General features: G+C 38.9%; 1 protein-coding gene across 5 annotated transcripts in view; it reads right to left on the bottom strand.

Annotated features, from left to right (window-relative positions):
* DENND1B (DENN domain containing 1B) overlaps nt 1-23,690 on the bottom strand; it is a 150,698-nt gene that overhangs the window by 102,346 nt on the left and 24,662 nt on the right. For all 5 annotated transcript variants that reach the window (XM_059854461.1, XM_059854462.1, XM_059854464.1 and 2 more), the window contains one exon: nt 9,345-9,388. In XM_059854461.1, the coding sequence (XP_059710444.1) occupies nt 9,345-9,388 (44 nt within the window). The remainder of the gene's footprint in view (nt 1-9,344; nt 9,389-23,690) is intronic.

Below are 23,690 nucleotides of genomic sequence, written 5' to 3'. Positions count from 1 at the left end.
CACATCCTGTTCAGATGCTCTTTCACCACATGTGAAAAAATAATTACCGTCAAAGAAATCACAAATTGAAAAACTGGTTCATAATTATTTGTTTTACCTGTTGTTTTTTCATTTCACCTTTGAATATCCTGACAGCAAGGGACAGAACTGAGCCTATGTGCAATAAACCCAACTCTACCTATTCAATCTATTGCTTTAAAATGAAGATTGCAGTCTCAGAAATGTCTGCAAAACAGTATCAAAGAATATCATGAGTAGAGTGTAGATGACACTCTGGTCAAAAGGCTCCTATTTGCAAGATTTCCTTCTCAGCCACCAAGAAAGGCTATTTATAAAAGGAAAATGAACTATAAAAGAACTCTTCAGGTAATGACTATCTGCATTAGCATGAAAATGAAATATACTGAAAAAATCATAACATTTCAAACACGACAAGCTCTACTCCAGATGCGACTTGATACATTTCAAATGGATTTTAATTCCAAGCATATTTTGTTCCAAATATATTCCAAATATTTTTTTCCCTCACTAAGTACTGCATTAGTTACTTAAAAGACAAGTCCAGAAACAGAGAGTGTCTGTAAATAGTAGGATGCCATTCCTTGCCTACAAAGCTTTTAGTGAACAACTGGCCTGCCCAGTAAACACCCAGTACTGTGTACACAGAGAGGTCAGCACCAGCCCTGCAGACTGCTCCTGCTCAGGCTAGGCATGAAACTGTCTTGTAAGCACCAGGAGATGCTCTTCCAGAATCACATTTCCCATTGGTTGTTGCAGAAAATGACTGCACAACACAGGCCACGAAGAAATCCTGATTTCAGAAATTCAGTAGTCAGAAATTTGAGCATCAGGTAAATTAAGGAACAACTTGAGTGCCATGCTGAGAGAAAGCATCTGCAGCAGAGAGCGATTTATGCAGATAAACAAGGTGAAGCAGCCCAAAAGCCAAACCCTTGTCTGGGCTCATCCATGCCTAAACATGCAGCCCTGTGGGACAATGCTGGCTCCCATGGCTGGGTCAGCAGCTGGGGAAGTCAGGGAACCACACACCACCTTGTACAGGGTACTGAAACCAATGAGTGGGGGCTGGCTTTCTTGGGCTACAAGAATCTACAACCAAAAAAAAAGGAACTGAGAAAGGAAATCAGCTTCTAAGGAACCTGCTAGAATTATATTTCCTTAAATAAAAATATTTTTGGTATTTTTATAAAGGAAACACTCATTTCTTCTTTTACACTCAGCAGAGGTTACATTCTAAGCTTCATCATAATGTAGCTCCGTAAGAATTGCCTCCAGTAATAGTTTTTCAGTACTAAATTGAGATTTTGTCAAGTGTGTTGAAAAACAGAAGGAGAATGAAACAACTAGAAACCAAAGAACAAAGAGGGAAAGGGAAGAGGCAAACAAGCATAAATTCAAAGTGTTAACCTGCCCCTAGTGTCACCCAGAAATTATTATTTCAGAAAATAAAGTGCACAGGACATACAACTGGGTGTCTTTTTCCCTAGAAGATATGCAGTGTACATTCACTTTACCTATAGCTGAGCCTGTCCAGACCTTCTGGCTCCCTGCTCAAAGCCTCTGGCAGCTTTATTGCCAGCAATTACTCTGCAACAATTGCAGGCTGGTGTTGCTGCACATGAGCATCAGTCAGCCACCTCAGCACTCTGTCAGTCAGCTCAGCTTCGACCTCTGATACAGCACAAGCCAACTCTGCACAGCTAAGACAGGAGGGAGGCAGCTTCCACCAGCACGCCAGGCAGCACAAGCAGCTACAGCCAAGATGATTTTCAGTTCCTTCACTTTGATCAGAAGAAGGGAACTTCCCGTGTGTTTCTCAGGGGAGACACTCATAAATCTAAACTAGCATTCACTTACTGAAAAATTAGCAGAAATCATGCTCCTACAGTAGAACTTCTCTATCAGTTGAAAGAAGTCTTCCCTCTTCCAAAATTTAGTCTAAAATTCAAGAATGGGTGCACTGACTGTTCGCTGGCCCAGTCTATTTTCTCTAGTCATTGTCATTAGTGCCTAGTGAAGGCTAAAGGGCAGAGATAAGCGTGCACTGTACCCTCAGAGACAGATGATTTCTCATATGGGGATCTTTCATTACCAACTGAACATTAATTAATGACCGCACACAGAAACAGACACACAAGAGCCAGAAACTCAACACCTCTGCTTAGGGGGAAACAAGTAGAGTCTAGCAGCCAGGTAGTTCACAACACCTTGAAAACTTCTACAGAAGTAATGAGCACCAGAAATAGTTATATTCTGATGGATTAATGTATTTCCCTTCCTAATCACCTGCCTGGAACTGCTTCACCTTCCCTTATTCCTGGTCCGACATCCCAAACCTGGGATACCAAAGTAGCCTGGATCCTTCCAGCTGCAACCCACTAGTCACCACTGCATTGCTGCTCCTGTGCCTGATTTTAGTCCCATCAAGTCTTGTTCTTTGCCTGGTTCCTTGATTTCATCCCATGTGGATTATGCACTTTGATCCCAAACCATTTCCTAATATATGCAATAGGTAAAAGAGTATTTTATTTAACAAAATATCAACAAATTATTTGAAGTGAAACTTCAAATACCTGTAGCAGTAACAGTGAACCAAAGTACCTCAAATGCCCTCCGAGTTCTGCAGAAAACTATCATCAAGAAAGGCAGAAGTAGAGCCAAGAACCAAACACAGGGTTCAGGAATATTACATCCACTATTTAATACAGAAAGGATAGGATGTTCCTAAAAGTGCAGCAGAGAAAGCCTGAGACACAAAACCAATGCTGAAAGTAAGAGAGGCAACAAATTGAAGACTGAAATGGAATGAGGGTATTAAGGAAGTAGAGGAGAAGGTATAAGGTACCCCAGAATAGGGAATTAGGGGATATTCCACTGGAATATTCTGAGGGCAGCTGAGGTCAATCAACAACAACATGACACATGACAATTTGGCAGTCTTCCTGGAAGATGTTCCAAATCATTGTCATCACTACTTCAGCCATCAGTTAATTTTTTCTTCTTTGGTTTGGCACATCACCATAGGCTGGAATCTGATTTGGCTTTGAAATAAGCCAAATCAGTAACAGTTATTTTCAATAGGCTGATAGAGAATATCTGAAGGACAGTCAAGTATTAATTCTGTACTTATTTGAGCAAACAGAGAAAAAAATACTTCTACAAAATGCAGTCCCCCAATATCACAGCTGTATGATTTTAAAAAATGGCTAACATATGCAGACAGTCTATTAAAATGCACATAATTTATTTGACTCAAAATGAAAACATATCTAACAAGTAATTCCATTCATCTGGCCCTTTTTCACCCAGCCTTAAGATATACAAATGTGTGCCTTTTCACCAGAACACAGCAGCTGGGAATGAAAAGAAAAGCATTCAAATGATCATTTTCACATCATATTCCATCGTCTTTTCACCAGCTTCTCCCCAGTCTTTCTTTGAGTCCCATTCTGTTACAAGAGAGCTGCTTTTTAGATCAATTCATATTTCCATAATCCACACTGCTGTTTCTCTCTCTCCTCCCCAGGGTGGACTAACCCCTGCATCCAGAACTATGGCTTACAACTGTCATTAAGACCTGTAACAATAACAAGATAACAAAAGAGCTGGTAGAGATGAGGTTAGCCAGTACCATATGCTGATCAAGTTCAACATTTTTTACTTAAAAGCTCTATAAAACAAAACTCCCACAATTCTGAGAACAAGCATTCTTCATGTTGCCACCTGTCCTCAAAATTTCAAGGAAATACCAAGTTTTTGATATTGGCCTTTTATAATTTTTAAAATTTAAAAAATAAAAGTGTCAAGAATTTATTCTGTCTCTGTTGGGATGAATTAAAAGAAAAAGTTGAGAAAGCATCTTGGAATATTCACATCTTGAATGATATAAGGGTCTTGGTGATTCTGGGTGTTCCCAGCATGTCTTCGTGGGCAGTTGTTCCGTAGAATATTTATCAGGACTGAACAGATCTTTTCTGTTCACACAGTGCAGTTAGCAACTATAAATACACCTCTGAATGTTTTCCTGCTGATCATCCATCAGCTGGGATTTGCATAGACAAAAAGCATTGCTGCCTTACACACACAGTATTTTTCAATAAAAACAGAGTCTTCCAAATGCAAAGTGTCAGAAAATCACTAACTTATCACTTAACCAGATAAAACTCTCTTGCAATGTACAAAATTGCCACATTGCCATCATCTCAGCAGGGCTAATTGCTTTCCACAAAGATTCAAGTTCAAAAATATCCCTTAACTAAATATATAAAGTGCAACATTTAGACAAAAACACTACTGAAAATTTGTAATCTCCTTAGATTGATTCCTCCTTTCTCATACCAATGCACCCAAATGTCACTCATACTTATTAATAAACAAACAACAAAATCACCAAACCCTTTTTAAGATTTCCTGATAAAAACAATCCCACAAAGCAAGCACCTATCTAGTTAGCATAAACATTTTTAAACATGTATTTAATGCCTCATCAGAATACAAGAACAAAGCCATCTCATGCAGAAACCTGGCGAGATGCATCCCCTAACAGCACGCCTGCAGCCTTGGAGGGAGTGTAAACAGCCTCATACCTCCTGGGCTCCTGCTGCTCTCTTACCAGAACACAGAGGAACACAGCATCTCACTGCTGGCTTCCACACATTTGTTGGACCCAGAGTAGAGATTTTAGCTTGCTTCTGGAGAATATCGAAAAAAAACAAACACAAAAAAAAAAAAATAGCCAACTTGTACTATTATTTAAATCTTTAGAAAAAGAATATAATCTTTATCATGGTGACCTCATTTATGTATTTGTTGCCACAATCCATTCAATTAAATATTCCATCCTGAAAGAAATTGAGCCTTTTGTCTCCAATCAGATGCTCATTTAAGCCACGCTTAACTTTCAGTAGTTAAAACGTACACTCAAAGTCAAGTGTGTGATTGTGCTTTTCTGTGGGAGGACCAACACATTGGTACTTCCGAGGATTTATCCTTTAAACAACTGCATATGCACCTGTACATCTTTAGGTATACAAACACATTCACACAAACTAGGTATATTTACATGTATAGTATCAGAATTTAGTTTGGGTCACTGCAGGATACAAAGCTCACAATTCAGTGGTGACATCTGCATAATGTGATACAGTAAAACTAAATCCCAGATGTTATGTAAAATATGAGATAGTAACATAAAGAGCATTACCCTAACTTCAGAGAAAACAGCAGAGATTCCTCACGTGGGATGCCATATCCCTTACCCATTACTCATCTGCAGGGTATGGGTGAATTGGGAAAGCAGATTTAGACAGCTTGTCTTAGAAAGCAAGAGGAGATAGGATGAAATCTGCAACACAACCAACAGTCTAACGCAGAGTCTGAATTCCTTCTTAACCCACATCTTCAGTTAATAACCCCTTGTCATATTTAGTACTAAAGTGTCTTCTGGTAAGAGCATCTCCTGATTTTGGCTATTTGTGTCATCTTCCTGGTGAGATGCTTTTCACCAGCAGAGAAGTTGCAGGCTGGAATTAGAAAATATTATGTGATTAGAAGGGCAAAGAATGAGAACTATTCAATGGACACCACATACTACAGGCAGAAATCACTTCAGATCAATAGGTGGTCAGATTAAAAAGCTACTGAATTCTTACACAGCTAAAATTAATGCCCAACACAGCTGTAATTACTAAATTAATAAGAAATGTTGGACCTCACATGCCCCAAAGGTTAAGCCAACACAGCAGGCAGTGCCACCTCTTGCCCAGGCACTGCCTGCTGCTGGTGCTGTCAGCACCGTGCTCTCCCCCTTCCTTGTGCTAACACCACTCTTTTCCCAGGAATGTTTCAACTCAGCGAAGCTGGTGGGAGTGTCAGTGTTTTTATTTGCTGAACAGACATGAACAGAGCCATAGTGGAGACATCTGGACACATGTGACATCAACAGGGCTTTGCTACTGACTGCACTGCCACAAGCAGACAAGCCAGTGCCAGCAGATCGCAGCTCTGCCGGGTGATGTTGACTTCTCCAGAATTGTGTTTTCTTCTTCAACAGCCAGCAAGTACTTCAGCTTGGAAGCCAAGGTGTTGTTTTCATTTGGGCTTCTTTTCTAAAGCCCTTAAAATACTTTCTTCTTAAAAACAAATGGAATTTTTTTTTTCCAGCTATCATAGCATTAATATTTTTTCTTCAGCCTTACATTTAAAAGTGGGCTTGTAAGGCTGAAATTGAACTCTAGTTTAACCAGTCTGAATAAACAAAATAGAAATTTCAAGATTAAAAACATACTGATCTTTTATCATGGGAAATTTTGCATGAAGGGGATGTCTGAACATACTACAAGACAGTGCCTCTAGGAATATACATTCAAAACACATTTTCAAGAAAAAAAATATCCCATTAAATGGCTACAACTCATTCTTTATCCAAATTGGAGCATTGGAGGACAATCACAGAAGACCTATATATGCTCAAATCAGAAATCCTCACATTTTTATACAGTGCTGAGATTATTCACAACTTTTTCCACAGTGTCAAACTCATTTAATCCAGTAGAACAGTAACATTGTAACTCTAAGATGTCTCAAACAGATCTTCTGGCTCTTGAGGCACTTTTTAATAAATACTTTCTTTGAAATGGTAGTGTGGCTCTTTGTACTTTGAATTCTAACCAGCATGAGTTCATTTTTTCATTGACAGTTTTGAGAGTTATTAAAAATGGAACTACACCCACCTCAAAAAATAAAATAAAATGGAAAAAAAAAAAAAAAAAAAGCAAAAACACTTTCTGAAACACTCCTGGCAAAGAGAAGTGTTTTTCATTTCTTGCCTTGAAGCATTACTTTTTTTCCTTCCCCACTCTATGTTTTTCTGTTTTCCTTCTTATTATGGCATCTGAAGAGTTACCAGAGAGAAAATAAGTGGTTTCCCTGCAGTCAGGGCAGATAAGGAAATCAACAATGCATCTTGCAAACTCTTGCGTGGTACCAAAACCATGCCTTAATATTTCCTTGACTTGACAGACTGTGAGTAAGTAATTATGACAAATCCCTGGTCTTATCTTCCTCCTGATCAACTCGAGTTTCTACATCCCATCCACAATGGATCAGATGTTTAGCCAAACATCAATTTGGAAAGACAATATTTAAGTAAAAATTGCGCCAGAAGAATATTGACCAGCATCAAAGAAAATGGTAGGGCAGAAGAAAAACAGAAGATTAGAGATGAGCAAGCACTGGGAAGTTCAGATATACTTAGAGGAGAAATGTGAGAAAGAGGAAGAAAATGTCAAAATGGCTTAGACAAGTTTTCTTTGCATTATGAAAGCAACAAAAAGGTGACATGATAAACTGTAGAAAAATTCAGGAAGAGAGGAAAATATTTTGCCCACTGTTAACACATCACTGTGCAAACAGACAGCCCTTCAATTTTAGGAAAGATGATTCTTTGGGATACATCCAAAAACGAACTCACACATTTTACATTTAAAATAGAAATGACTGAAAAACAGAACAGAGAATATTCTTCTTCTTTTCTTTTTTTTTTTCTTTAACATTCTCCCCACAAACTTTCATGGAAATTAGCCCTGTAGTTTTAGTGGGCTTTTGATTTTTAAAGAAATTAAATCTGGTGGATACTCAGGTCTCCAATCCTAACCTACCCAGTTCAACATGCACACACACGTGTAGAGAAGGCTTCTGCTGACTTCCCTTCATGACTTGGCTCAGGGGTTTGCTTCAGAAGCTGCTGCTATATATTCTGTTTAAATCCAGTGGTTTTAATAGGAAAATTTCCCTTGCAAGGATTAAAATACCCTGTTTTCCAGTAACACAAGCTATTTACCTGAAATGCCAGAGACCCTACACAACTGAGACACAGTGTGCAGGCAAAGGTTTTTCAGAGCCCAAAGGCAGAGTGCTGCCTGAGGCCTCTGCTGTTTATAGATTAGGTCTGTCTATTGCATCTTTGTAGGATTCCCCTCCAGTCTTTAGTGGGCTTCATCTTCTAATCATTTTTCTACACCAGCTGTTCTTTGAATAACCTTCGACTTTCTGAATAAGCTCCCATTTTTCTTCATACATAATTTCTCTTTTCTTTTTTTTTTTTTTTTTTTTTTAAGATCAAGTCTTTCTTGGGGAAAAAGACCAAAACAAACTAGAAAAAAAGAATTTAAATGACAATGAAGATGATCATCCTGCAGCCAGGATAATTATCAAAACTTGCTGAATGCCTAGCTGAGAACATATAACAACACACTTTGCTCATTTGTCACTGTTTTACAGGCTGCACATTACTGATTGATGCTATTCCCTAACCACACATCCTACTTTCTATGTTTGTATATTTATTCCTTTCATCATGAATCACCTTATATCTGTCTTTATAGAATCTTATACTATTGATTAAAAAAAAAAAAAAGAAAAAATCAACAATTTATCAACATCTGCTGTACAACAAGACTTCCAGATCATCCACTGTGGTGATATTACCAATGAAGAATATGTTTGCCTCAATATTAGTATAAAAACAAGAGCCAAAGAAGCCATTGGGACAGAGATGTTTGTAAAATATTTCCGTGCAAGAAACTCTTGTAGAAGTTGCTGAAATAATAAAATTTAGTAATTTCATTAGATTTTAATATTAGTAACTTTCATAACACAGTCATGGGGCTAAAACCCCAACACATTAATTAACAGCTTGCTGTCACTACAAACAGTGAAATAATCCATCAGTCCTGTATGTATAAACTTTCCTTTGAGGATTAATTATAGATAGAACATAGGATTTTCACGCTTTCAGAATCAGTAACTTTAGATCAGTCTCTTTTAAGGGTCTGAGGATTTTTTTTTTTCCCCAAGCAAATAACTAGGGTATCTCTAAAATATTATTAAATAACTAACTAAAATCTTGCATTGAAAAGGATTAAAGGAATGGAATTCACATGTTCTGACACTAAGAGGACATACATGGGTAGCTCTTCAACTTTTTAGATCTGGTGGTTTTTGATCAATGTTCAGCAAAGTTTTATTGATAATTTTTCCACATTTTTAATCCCAAAACAGATAAAAAACCAATATGTCCAACAGGACCACCTGATAAAATACTCTGTATCAAAAATAAGGTGATACAGAGAATTAGCATGACATTCCATGCTCTACAACTGCTATTGAGTATTCCTGTCACAGAGGCAATCTAATCATCAAGCCACCAGTTGGGTGAAGGCTTCCACCCTGCTATCATTAGCATCTGCCTCTCCACAGCTGAATAGAAGAGCTTTTTTATTATTATTCTAACATAAAAAAAAGTTCAATCTCATGTTTCCAACCTGGTCTCCAAAGTCCTCCGGGAACTTCCACAGTACCACTGGATCTGTAAATAATTGACAGACAGCATTAATCAGAGGCAAAGGAACAGAGTATTACAGTCAGAGTACATTAATATTAAAGAGAGGGTCAGCTTAGCGTCAAGCTTTGAGGCAAGTGCAAAAATATATCTAAAAACTAAGGAAGATACTGGATTATTAAAAAGACTTATTTCATATTTATGAAAGTGCATGTTTATTGTTTTACATATGGCAGCAGGTTATAATGTACCGAACTCTTTTCATATTCAAATTTTTATTCCTGAAATACCTCATTCTTTAAGCACATTTAATTTTCACTTTTTAATTCAATTAAGAAATAAAGAGATAGAAAACCTCTTTTCATCCCAGGAAAAAAGAACAGAAAATTATAAGGGGGAAAAAAAGGCCTTTATGAAAGTACAGAAAAACATCCTTTGTGGTTTTAAAGGTAGTACCAATGTAACCAGCACTCTCAAGGAAGAGTTTAGACAAGCTAGCATGGTTCAGTATTTTCTGCTCAGACCAATTTAAAACCAGCATTTCAATATCTTGAAGTTTTCATTAACCACTTGTAAACTGCTAATTATAAAAATAATCAGTTATTTAGGCTACATATTAGTCTTCACTTAATATTGTTTTGAAAGCCTCTGTCACAAGGATCAGAACCATAACCTTTCAACAAAAACACAAATTGGGAGCTTCATCCTGCCTCCCCCCAAAGCTGTTAATCTCCTTTGACACAAACCCTTCCCAAGGTGCTACTGTTACACGGCCACAAACACCCACGAAGCCTCACAGGCTTCTAAACAACAGGCGAGCAGCAGGGTTTGTCCACCTGCACAAAGTGAAATTGTCCACCTTCCTGCCAGGGAGACCCAGGGCAGTGCCAGAGCCTCAACCAGAGGCAGAGCTCTCTAATTCCTGCTCATGCCCCAGCCGCGGTCACACAGATCCTCCCGCCACTGACACACGGCCAGCAGCAGCTCAGGGTGCCTGAGGGCAGGAAAATGAAGGAGAAACACAACAGTAAGTGCCTGGACACTGCCTGATGGGAACTGCCACCTCTTGTCTGCCTCAGGAGCTGCTGGATCCCTGTCCTCCAAGGAGCCAACGTCTGGGAAACTTCAGATTACTACTTCAGGCTCTAATGCCATCACTGCGTGGTAACTCAGAAACGTCCTTCTCATTGCTAGGCTTGATAGCAGAACCACAGGGTTTTTCTACTTCTGGCAAAGTACAGAGGTTTCTACTCTTCTTCAGGCTCCATATATGCTTGCTGGTGCAAACTGGAGATTTAATGAGAAGGGAAATGCCACTGCTGGTGGTGTCATTCCCAGCTGCTGATCTCAAATCCTGCTGCTCAGCACAGAGGTGTCGCACGTGTACATTTGGTGCTGGCCCAGCCACCAGGAGCTGGAGACCAAAGTCAGAATTCCTCCTTCACCCCGGACCAGATCTTAAGCCAACAGTAGAACATACATTTCAAACACGTTACAAAATTCAACTTGTCAATCAACTCAATGCAACTTAAACCTAATTTGAATCCAATTCAAATCTGTGTTTTCAATAAAAATTGAGGCATTTGACTCTACTTGTGGACAAGCTTGTTTTTTCTCCTAAGAACATCCGGAAGGGTTCTGTAGCTATTTAATAAAATATATGTATTTTGCACAATGAATCTTCCTCCATTACTATGGGGAGCAAGAACTTTTGAAGGCAGATACAAAACAAGACATAAGATGCTAAGTTTATAAGAATATGAGAGCAAATAAATACAGCTACTTACAACAAAGACCTTTTTGTCCTGATCTATTTTGTGCATATTTAAATTGCAAACAAATCTCTATAATGATCAGGTACAAGAGCAGTTTGACGACCCTGTAAAGGAACTGTTGCTTTTATTCCAAATTAGTATAATGGAAAGGAAAGCAACTACGTATCAACAATGATCCCTGATAAATCCAAAGAGCAGCAAATACGGTAACATATCAAATACTCGATGTTAAGTAATTCATAAATTACTTGCTCAAAAGCACTGAAAACTTGCAGAATCCAAAAACTACTTTAACAAAGCTTGTAAATCTAATGCCACATGTCCACAAATAGTTCAAGCATAAATTTCTCTTTGAAAGAGCAGTCCCTCTGCACTCCCACTACCAGGTACTTGTTGGTGAAGCTGTAGCACTGTCTGTCTCCTGCTGGTGCAGACTGTCACAGCTACACCGAGCCACATGAGGGAACCGACCAAGATCAAACCAACTGTCTGAAACTTTCCAGGGCAGCATTAACTAGATCAGTTCCCCAAAACCACTGGGTTTGCACCGGAAAAAAAGGAAGAAAAACTGGGGAATAGGGAGTTGTGGTGAGAAAAAAGCAGGACTGCTTCATGCGGCAGCACTCCAGCATCAAGCATTTGCTACAGCTCATGCAATACAAGCTGGTTACCAGCTGCCTCTAGTTCCGTTTCTTATCACCCATTTCTTGTTCACAACTTCCCGAGCTTGCAGTACCATTTATAGATGCTTCTATTGCAAAACCCAGCCTATGGCCTGCCAGGAGGTGAGGGGACCGCTCTGCGGCGAGGCCAGGCTGCCGGAGCATCGCCAGCCAGGAGCTTAGCAACATTGCCTCTTCCCAGCAGCCAAGGCAGGCAGATGATTTTGGCAGATGTGAAGTACAGTTACATGAGAAAGATTCAGTATAGTGAATGTTTTAGTAACACAGTAACAAATTCATTGAGGTTTCTGAAATCAGACAGAAAAGTAATTTCTATTGTTCACTCTCCTTAGTGCAAATGTAACTGCCAGGCTTCAAAATAGGAAGCAGATCGCAATAGCAAAACCTCTGGGCGTTACTTTAAAAGGTCACAGTCATGAGCGAAGTACAATCTCAGAATTAAGCAAAACTTTGGGCTTGGGGTCAAAACATGGGTAAAATTTACACATCAATGAGTGCCAGCAGAGCTAACAGCATTTCACGGGGCCACCCTTTATCTACAGGCAACAAGGCCAACAGCTCCAATAAGTTCTTTTGGGGCCCTGATATCTCAACAGACAAAAAAACCCTAAAACTTGAATTTAGTATCCTGCTCATCTTGCCATTTTCACTTCATACTAAGACTCTCTCATACTATTCTAGACTCACTTGAGATGGTAAAAACAAATCTAAAGTAAATTCTAAAGTAAAGTATAGGTATAACAACAATTACTTTCCTATCATGAAAGGATATTTGTATCATGAGAGGATAATTAAATTCATGTGATCTAAACAGGAAGAACAATGCATTTAATACTCCTTCATGAAAACAAAAAAGAGCCAACATTAAAAAAAAATTCCTAATTCAATCCAAGACAAACATTTGGTGCTACACTCAGCAAAAATTACACGCCTTCAAGACTTGTCCAACTGCTTTGAGCTGGGTTTTGCGGCTGTTATTACTGGCTTTTAACTGGTTATTTTAGTAGGTACTTGCCATACATTTATTAAGTAAGAAAATCTGATGTGACTTGTGCTTCAAAAAGGAAAGTTGCTATATTCTTTTTATGCCTTTACTCTCTGAAACCAAACCCTAACACCTATAAAAAGCCTCAGGATTTTATGATAACTATCCAAAGTCTGGGATTGGAGTTTTTTTCAAAAGATTATGTTGGTTTCTGCTTTTGGAGCTAGGCTCAGGAAGCATTTTACACATCTTTGGGACAACTTCTCAAAAGGGCTGCAGAGGAAGAAACAAAAGGGTACTGATTTAGAAATAAAAAGAGAAAGTATAATCCGATTCTGCAACCGTATGCACGCTATCTTCAGGTTTACAAAGACTGAATTTTCTTTTCCCTGAGGATTACTTTCCAGATACTCTGTCTGATCTGGCAATGTTAGGTCAATTTTATGCTGATTTTATGGGTGAGAGGATGAGAACCGCTCAGAAATAGCTGTTGTTGCAGTCAGCTGAGGAACTACTGAATTTCTCCTCATTCACTTTTTCTAACAGACTTTTCAGGACAAAAGGTTTGCACCAATTCTAAGTAAATGTGGTAGTAAAAGGAAATTGTCAAGTGCACACATAAAATAGTTTGTGTGGTACATGTATAAATGTATACACACTGTTGCATGTGTAAATGGATATTTTCATGCAACACATCACTTTTTTATGCCTACCCCATCCAGGACATAAATCTCAGCACCTGCCAGTAACACCTGAAAATTCCTTTGCTAAATATCCTACAGCATTGGAAAGGACATGACCCTTGGAACGAGCCAGATGAGAGACAATCATGGAAAGGTTTGCCCAGGTACCAAAAGAGTGCAGTATAATTACAAAGAGAAAAGCAAGTCATATGCAATGCTTAAAGAAACTGTATTCAAGATGTAATCTAGAACTGCTCTGGAAGATAAATACAGGCAACTATGACACCCACTAAGACATGAAGAAAACATATGCAGATCCTCAGGGTAATTTCTCTCCAAAAATCTATTCCTGTAGAGACAAGGTCATAAAGCATGTCATCTGTATTTTCAGGAAAACAACTTCTAACACAGTTTAACTTCTGTAACAAATCAAAGAAAATTCAAAGGTATTATTTCTCATGACAGAGTGGATTAGAGAAGCAGTACATTCTAAACTATGAAAAAAAAGAGAATGCTTTCTGTCTTGTAATTTTCCCAAAACTGACAAGTTAAATACACTCTAAAAATACTCCTCAAAAATCATCAAGCTTGCAGATTATAAATACCACACAAAAATACAATAGGAAAAGGTAATTAGCACACATTCAATTTGGTAATGGAACAGAAATTACAAACACATGCTGAGAAACATCATCTTGGGAAATTCTCTTGGACAGCAACAGAGAATATTTCAGACAGGAAAACACAGCTAAGGTAAAATGAAAGAGATTAATTAAGTAGTCCAGTATTCTGGAGAGAGGAGGAATCCTCTTCCCTGTTGGTTGTACTGAGCAGAACAGACAAAAAGACTGCCAAGCAAAGCTGGTCATGCTTGGGACAGAGGACTAGATAACTGCTCAGTATTCCTCCAGTTATATTTTCTCTGATGCTGTAAAGATTTTCACTGGAAAAAAGCTGTAAGTGCAGAAAGGAAAGAAGAGACTGGGGCCAGGAGTTAAGGGGGTGGGAAAGAAATAAAATGAGGAAAAGGAAGGCAGCAAAGCAAAACTTATTGCAGACTGTTCCTCTTTCTTGTCTGGAAAAAACAAGTGCCACATTTTTTTTTTCCTTATGTGAACATGAAAATGTAATTAATAAATCTGAAATTTATCTATCATTATCTCAGGAAACAGCTTTACAAACACACATTTAAGCAATAAGCAGAATGGATTTTGTTAGACTAAGTAGTTTTCAGCAATAAAAAAATCAGTTCTCTTAAGTTTATGATTCTGCTGTTGTTCAACAACAAAGGTCTCTTACATACTTAAAATAATTTTCCAGAAACACTCAACAGTAATTCTAATGACACTTTTGTATAGAGTATTTAATACTCAACCAAATCACTACAACAGTGATTCAGAAACAAAATAAGAGATGAACTATAACGTGCAACCCAAGGATTTACACAGATGAAATCATCTGATGAAAAAAGCAGCATTCTCATAAAAAATAACTTCTTGCAAAAAAAGACTTCTGTATATCATATTAAAATTCGCCTGTTCACAGTTTCATACATGAAGTGCCAAAATTGGAGTAGAATGGAAGGCCCTGCTGCCAGAAGGGGCAGTGGTCTTCAGCTCCCTGGTTTGGGGATCAAAGTGGAGCACCGGCCAGGAGCAGGAGGAAGAAGAGCAGGATGCCATGGAAAAGGGGAGAAAAAGGGAGTTATAGTATTTTCCAAGCATCCGTAATCAAAAGAAAGAACAAGAGAAAAATACGTTGAAGCAATTTGATTTTAAAAAACTAAAACTAAGGAACAGCCACTAACTTCTCAGGCACCTAAAACCTGTCAGATTAAAGATAATATGCAAAGGAAGGTGCCACTACAGAAAATACCTTAAAGTACACTTTTATACAAATCATGTAGCAAAAAAAAATGTATTTACAAAGCTGTATCAAATCTCAACAATCCAGCACCCTCAACTCTTTTACTCACAAGTGAGCCTTCCTTAAGTGTCTCCACAATTTCAAACGGTTCCTACTTCAGCAAACAGCAAAGGAACAAGACAAACATGTCAACATCATTGACAACCTCAGTTACAGAAAAATACCAACAAGTTCCAGTAATTACATTTCCCAGCTTTTCCTGCTATATATTAATACACTGAGATTCTTTGGGGTCTCTAGGTGAGACTTGCCTTTCAAAATAAGCCACAGCACAGCAACCCAGGGTCTCCTGTCCCTTCTCCCTCACCCACACCAGTGGCCTCTGCCTTGTCTTCAACTGATTGTAAAGCTTATGCTTCACTTTGAGAAATTATTTAGGCATTGAAGGTACCCATCTCACACTGGCATCAACGGTGATATCTGGAGTGTGTGACTTTTGACATTTTTCCATCCAACTTTTCTCATAGAAAGTGTGAACTAAATGACAACAGAGTAAACAAACACATGCTAAATAGTGACCTTTGGGAAATGGAAAATGGAAAAAAATATTTTACTCTCCTCAGTTACAATCACTGTACCTGTTATCTGTATGTCTTTGGGACTGCACATTTGCCAATCAGAAATTTGATTTTTTTTTAATCAGGCTCAGAAACATAATTACAAAGACCTTACTGGCAAGATAAAAACATCTTCCTTCCACGAGGAATCTTTTCCTAAGGAACTGTTTTTAACTGTAGTAATAAAACCTGCAATTAAAGTAACTTCTGTAGTATGTATACTTGACAAAGGCTCCCAGTCACAAGGAGAACAAATTACTCATGGACTTATCAACTGGCTCAGAACTTAATTACATCTTCCTATAAACACATAATACTTAGCAAATTATTTCAAGATCGCAGTGCTCACATCCTGTTTGTGGAAATCCAGAATTTTGTTTCTAATACACGTGAAAAAAAAGGTGCAATCCACATCTGTAAGAGTCACTCAGCCCTTAATACAAACCACACACACACAGACCACGATGTTCTCTAGTCCCTACATTTGAAGTCAGTGGGTCCAGCTCAGTCAGCCCCATCCCATCACTGCAAGGCCACATTTTAAATGCTGGCCATTGGTGCCCCACCGAGGCATGAACAGCTCACCATCCAGACTGAAGTGTGACAACCTGACACATCTACATCGCACTGCAAAGCCACACACAGAATTTGCTGATTGCAGTTTATCACAGAATTATTTTCAAATATTTCTACTTTTAAACTTATGTGACAAAGGCTCCTCAAGGTTTTCAGAAAGGTGAGAACAGTCTGCAAATACTGAACTCCTGACTAATCACATGCAAGGTTCAGCAAAGTACACTGTAGACAAGCAGGACTTTGTCAGGTTTTGGACCCAAAACTTCCTCCAGTCTCTCAGATTTCCCTGTCTGTAAGGCACTTGAACTAGGAAATAAGTACTTCTTCCCCTTTTACAGGCAGAGAGACAGTTAAAAGTTCTAGCCACAACTTGACATCATCTTCAGAGCTGCAGGTCAATCTCTTTTTGCCCAAGAATTTGTTCCACTGAAGGACAGAGCAGTAAGTCATTTCAGCTTACTACAGACAGAAAGAAAGGGTTCTTTGGCTGCAATGCTATTAGCCATGCTTCAGGCTAAAACCTTAATCAGGGTGAGAGTTCATTGCACAGACAGTGCACAGATAAAATGAGTATATTCAGCCTTTATTTGGTCTCTTCACAAGATAAGCAGGGATTTCTTTTACCTGGTAAGTCTTTAGAATGACCTTGTGAAGTATGCCAACAACTGTATACCTTTAGAAGCTGTGTTAGTCTTAATTTTCCTACTTCTAAGTTGCAATCATGAGTGAATCATGAGAACAAGGATCTAAGAACTAAGGCAGCAGAAGAAGAAGCAAGCAGGCACCACATATGCCTCCAGTCATTCCTAATGTTTTAGGAGGGTTTACAAAAAAAACAACATACTTTTGCTGTCCCTGGGTCTCTTGTTCAAAGAAATTTAAAGGAGACAGGCAGTGCTGTGATCTCATGAAATGTACAGTAACCAAAAGGAGTAAGACTAGGAGCATTCACCTTCGCAAGCAAGCACAAGCTTTACACCCTCCCCCTAATGAAAAAGTAAATTACCACACTCCCTTGCAAACAGACATTGTGCAGGGGTTTCTTAATTTTAAATAAAGATATAGGACTACAAGTTCTTAAAAACTGTTGTGGGCTACATTAAATTTTCCAACATTAGGAAAAATGCAATATTGATTTTAAGAAAGAGCTAGAAAAGTTCAAGTACCAAGCAATATGTGTTATTACCAAGCAATATGTACCAAGTAAACTAGGAAGTAAAACTCCTGCCCTGCCAAGTACATTAGGGCTGGACCATCACTTGCTCTTCCACATCAGTGATGTCTGACCAGGGAGAATCATTTTATCTCACAGACTACACTGTTATATTTGCTTTGTGGAACCCACACATACTGCATATAGAAAAATAAAAAAGCTTTTGGCACATGACAAAAACTACATCTCACTACATTATGAATGCCTGAGTTACTGCCTCCTGATTTATTCCAAGAAAAACAAATTTGGTATCAGCTTGGACATGAAACCAGGGATATATGTGACCCTCTAAAGCAAACTGATTGCAGAAAACACAGAGTTCTATCTAAACCATTTTTGACAGACATTTTCCAAAAATAATACAAAATAAATCTTAGAGTTAACATGCCTTAAAAAATAAATTAAAGCAATAAAAAAATTAAACCAAAAGCTTCATCCTTCTGCAAGCTTTCTTCTCTAAGGAGAAGTTAGTCCAGTCTTTAGCTACTTCAAGAAAAAAATGAGTGTTGCAGGGGAACTCCTTCAAGCTCCCTCTTGGCCAAAGATGATACAATGACTATCTATTTACATCACTTCTTGCCTGAACAGTGCAGCAACATTCCTTCCACTTTCCGCTGGTGAGGACCACATCCTGGGCACAGCCCAACTGCTGGTACTTGACAGCATGACTTTCCACTAAATTATACCCCTTGCCTTAAATACTGACTAGCACAGGCAATAAAATGTGATTACTCAATAATTAACAGGTAAGTAACTACCTATAATTCAACAACTTACAGGGAGAAATTACCTAAAGGCCAGAGTAATAGTGGAATACATAACATCTTCTACGAGCAATCCCACTGCCACTGTCTTTACAATCAATGACAGCTACAGTGAGAAGGGCTTAGATTCTCTCTTCATTGTTCTATTCTAGACTATTTATGACATTTTATTTAACTAAAACAGATACTACTGTATCATATATTCACCCCATCCCTATGATTATGCTGTGAAACAAGACTATGAACTATGCAATGATATTCTGCTTATGCAGGAGAAAGAATGAACTTAATAGTACCTTTTAAAAGCATAGATTCAAATCCTTTATTCTTTTTTCATTCTCCAATTACAAATAGCATTTTCTACATGAAACCTTTCACATTTTGCTTACTGGCTGTGATAGGAAGGTATCGAAATAGAACAGGCTGTGATGGAAGGTATGGAAGTAGAACTGCTAACCAGGGCCCAGCCTAGAAGATTCCTACTTCTCTGAACATCTCCAGCACTACAGCTGAAACACATCCAACTTCAAAAGCTGTAATTATATAAACCAACATTTCATAATTTTAGATATGTAAATTAAAACAATCACAAACCTTAGCTGCACAAAGCTCCAGCGTTCTAACAACCATGTTGTTTAGCCATAGCATACATATTGTTTGCTATATATGTAAACAGTTCACAGACTTCCATTTTAAAATATGTATTTTCTAGCATATTCTGAGTCAGTGTTCATTTTAATCTTTGCTGTTCATGACACATTAAGCCAGAACAAAGATGAAGGAGCACTGATCAATAAGCACAAATCTTTTTTTGCCTTTCCTTTCTATCTTACCCCAGATCTATTTTAATATCATCAGGGGGAAAAATAAAACTCATCAGTCACCTGATGGAGTAATTCAAAACTTAACCAAACAGGGCTAATGGGTGAGAATTGAAATGAAAACACCTTGACAAAGAAAGCAATTTCTTTTCTTCGCACTCTTCAGAAGCCGTGGGTGATCGCGGTAATCGAACCATCAGCGGCGAGGGGCCATCTGTCCCAAGGGCCCTCCACGCGAGCAAGAATCAGCAACAAAATATTTTAGAGGCTGGCCCACATGCATTGAGCCCTGATATGTCTATGGCAGGCAGCTTGCAGCTGAAAATCAGTGTTTTGACATTTTTCCCATACCAATCCTCAAAAGTCAACACTAAACTTTTGATAAGAACAAAACACAAAGAGCAGGTTAAGAGAGGTTGCTTACAGAAAGATCAGTGTTACACCAACAGCTGAGATCTCCCCTGTCATGAAGCACTCATGCTTTAGTATTCAAGGGCCATGCTCAGAAAAAAGGCTACAGAAAACAACTTTTACAGTTGCATTTATGTTACAAGTCCCCTCTAGGATTAGCTTTTGCAGCTAATGAAAACATACCAGTCACTTACCAAACCACCCTCACAGAATCACCAAACCTTGAGCTTCTTCCACAAAAAAAAAAAAACCCGAAACATTAGGAAAGGGTCTACCAGACATTTCCAAGGCAGCAACCACACACAATGCATGCTGAGACCCAGGGACTCAGGCAGAGGCACCGTGACTTTAGCATCTGACTTCCCAGGGAACACAGATCATTCTAAACCCCACCAAGGACATCCCAGAACTCCAGAAGAGACTGCATGTCACACCCCTCCCAAGGATATTCCCAAACATATATATTGATCTTTTAGTAAAATAAACTCTGACATAGCTGCAACTCTCTGCACCCTTCTCTCCATCTGTTTCATAACTCCAAAGAGTCACAAAGTGGATATAGAGGGCAGGAAATTTGTTGTTGTTGAGCTGCATTAACTATACTGGTCCCTCTCTGCTTCAGCAGAGGTTGAACACAGCCCCAGCCAGCAGCACAGCACACTGGGAATTAGAAGAAGCACACAGTTCTTTCAGTCCTGCCAGTTACCTGTTGCCTGACCTCAAGTCAGTTATTTCAGGTTCCCAAACATCATGAGGTCTTTGAATTTTTTTTTTTTAATTCAGAAGAAAGGGCATTTAAAAAGGGACATTTCCATGGGGGAGCAAGTTTAGTTTTTTTAAAGCACAAACACATAAAACAAGTAAAGGCAAGTCAAAGGATTTTCTCACAGGTGTCTACAGTTACCAAGGTCGAAATATCCAATTATGTGTTGGAGAGGGGTCAGCAAAACCAGAGATGTAAACAGCAGCCTGAAGTACATGAAGAGGCTGTACCAGAATGGTCTGGTATCCTGCAGCCCTTGAGGCATGAGATCTGGGTTCTGAGTTGGTAATTCCAAAGCACATGCAACAACTGGGAAACTCTCCAAGATGGTTCTTGGTATCACATAATTCAGTGAATAAACAGAATACTATTTATTCAGAATAGCAAAGTAGAAGGGTAATGCAGATGCATGACTTTAATTTACATCCCATTACAAAGTAAGGCAATGTGGTTAAAATGCAATGCTGTTTTATCTACAAAACCTCAATGCCCGATGCCTGCTTTGTCCAGTGAAATCTCAAATAAATCATGCACAAAACAGTGAAAATTAATTTAACAGTGTGATAATAGCAGACAATATATTTCACTCTAATAGAAAAAGCTAAAGTTCAAAACAACACGCTGCACTCGCATGGCCCAGGAGGGGTCAGAACTCAACACATCCTTTGTAAATTGAGCCTTTCCAGAAGGCAAGGTCAGAAGCTGCCTTCTCCCATTTCAGCAGGCTGCATTCAAACTAGCTGTTTGAAAAGTACAAGAACTTTTTTGTCAGAAGCAGCTCCTCCAACAAAGGCACCCTGCAAGGTAACACTGCTCCACTGGTGGGTGGGAGCCCAGCCCAGGCCGCCTGCTTTGCTGGCAGCAAAGCCAGGACAGGCAGAGCAGCTCCAGCTGGGCCATCACCCCCTCACAGAGGCAAAGCAGCAGCCCAGGGAGAGCTTCCCACCACACAGAGTAGAAAGGAGAAAGAAAACAGACCTGTACACACTTGGGAGAGTAGTGAGGTGGTTGCAGATGGGAAAATAAAAACTACAGGAAGGGAGCATTGCAGAACGATAGGCCATCCATATGTTTGAACTGAACATTTCTGTCTCTTAAGTAATGAAAGTCTTCATTTTACTTTCCTAAAAGCATTAGAGCAGAAAGAAGTGAGATGAGGCCAGGGAAAGCATGAGAAATGCCTGTGTATGCAACACACAGCAGTCAAAAAATTAGCAAGGTGAAAAATTATATTATTATTATTGATGTGAAAGAACAAGGAAACACTTATCAATAAATCAACAACAGCATAAATTAAGGTTGTCTCATATGAAAATATCAATTTCCCAAATAAATCTGGTGCTAATATTTCTGAATGCACATATAAACCTGCACAATAGTAACAGCTGTCTACATACAGCATGCACAAGGAGCTAAGGTAGATGGTGCTACATGTAACATTACATGAAAATTTTCATTAAAAGTTCTCCTCTCAACCACTGCCCTTCTCTCACTGCCCAAATTCTCCATGTTCTCCAGTGCTGCATGGAAGGGTTTGATGCTATTGGAAGGGCTGCATTATTCTGGCTCCATTCTCTATGTACTTCAGCTTCTTCCTTGATGCAGCTGATTAAACAAACCTCAGATTTCCTACAAGCCCCACATCACTAATCACTTCTAGTCATTTCACACCCTTGCTCTCCCCTCCTGCACGTTCTCCATCTCCACCAGTAAGACAGTGCTGCTGCCATGGCTGCAGGTTCACCACTGGAAGGCTTAAGAGGAGAGCTCAATGCATCGGTACAGTTTGATACCAAGTTGGTAACCACATGGAGCTTTTCTTTGTTTTGTTTCTGAAAAATAAAGACATTCACCTCCGGGAGCACAGCTGAGCTCTATAAATGCATGTAAGAACCTAGACCAGCACAGTGTACAGTTGGAATCAATGCTAAAAGCTGAAAGCAAAATAATTTCTGATCTAAAGAAATTAGAGTCATGATTGGATGAGCCCAAGAAGACACTGATCATTTAACAGGAAAGCAAAAAAGGCTAAGAATTCAGAAGGCTAAGAATTTATCACAGATGTCAACCAATCTTCATTAGAGATGCAAAAGAATTTTTGGAAAAAACATTAAAATGTTTTTAGACAAGCATTAAAATACACTGTGCTGCAGCAAAAAACAATCATTATCCATGCACATACACTTCCCACCAAGAACAATTCAGTATGCAGCTAGAGAAATCAGAAGTTGCTTTAAGATAACAAATTCAATTTTTTTATAAAAAAGACTAATCATAATCACTCATGCTGAAAATTTCATAATCAATGTAAATTATGTCTGCATAAAATAAGCCATCTCCTTATAGCACCTTCTTAATTCACTGTTTTTATAATTAGTAAAAAAACCCCACAGGATACAAAAATATTGCTGCACTTTTAAAATACAAAGACATACATTCTCTCTCAAGCATGCCTCAGACAACCCCTCTCTTATCTTGAGTCTTCCATCACTCTGATAAACAAAATCCATGAACTTTCCAGAGCAGGAAAAAAACACTAATTTCTGAAAATACTAAAAATAGACTTCAAGAATCATGGATGTGCAAATATCATATCTTAATTTTAACAAGTTATCCCAAATGATTATTATTGTTTAAATTCTTCATTCCTATCAAGCCCACAGAGGATTAGGCAAATTCCATAGAATAACATTCTGCCTAAAACTGTAAATTGTATCTCCTTTCTTCAGGGCAAATTCTGTTCAATGTATTTCGCAATGGTTTGGACGAGGGGATCATGTCCACACTCACTAAGTTTGAAGATGAAACCTAGCTGGGCAGGAGTCTTGGGCAGGAGTGCTGATCTTCTGGAGGGCAGGGAGGCTCAGCAGACAGATCTGGGCAAGCTGAACTGATAGGCTGAGGCCAACACTACGGGGTTCAATTGCAGCAAAGTGCCAGGTGAGGCACTTTGGCCACAATAAACTCCCATGCAGCATTCCAGGCTGGGGCAGAGTGGCTGGAAAGCTGCCTGGTGGAAAAAGACTTGGGAGTGCTGGCTGACAGTGGCTGACCAAGAGCCAGCTGGGCACAGGTGGCCAAGAAGGCCAAGGGCACCCTGGCCTGGGTCAGGAATAGTGTGGCCAGCTGGACCAGGGAAGGGATTGTCCCCCTGTAGTCAGCACTGGCGAGG

This window comes from Haemorhous mexicanus, chromosome 9, assembly GCF_027477595.1.
Source record: "Haemorhous mexicanus isolate bHaeMex1 chromosome 9, bHaeMex1.pri, whole genome shotgun sequence".
In the NCBI taxonomy this organism is placed as follows: Eukaryota; Metazoa; Chordata; class Aves; order Passeriformes; family Fringillidae; genus Haemorhous; species Haemorhous mexicanus.
The sequence above is the reverse complement of the archived record's forward strand: the minus strand, read 5'-3'. Positions and strand labels throughout refer to the sequence as shown.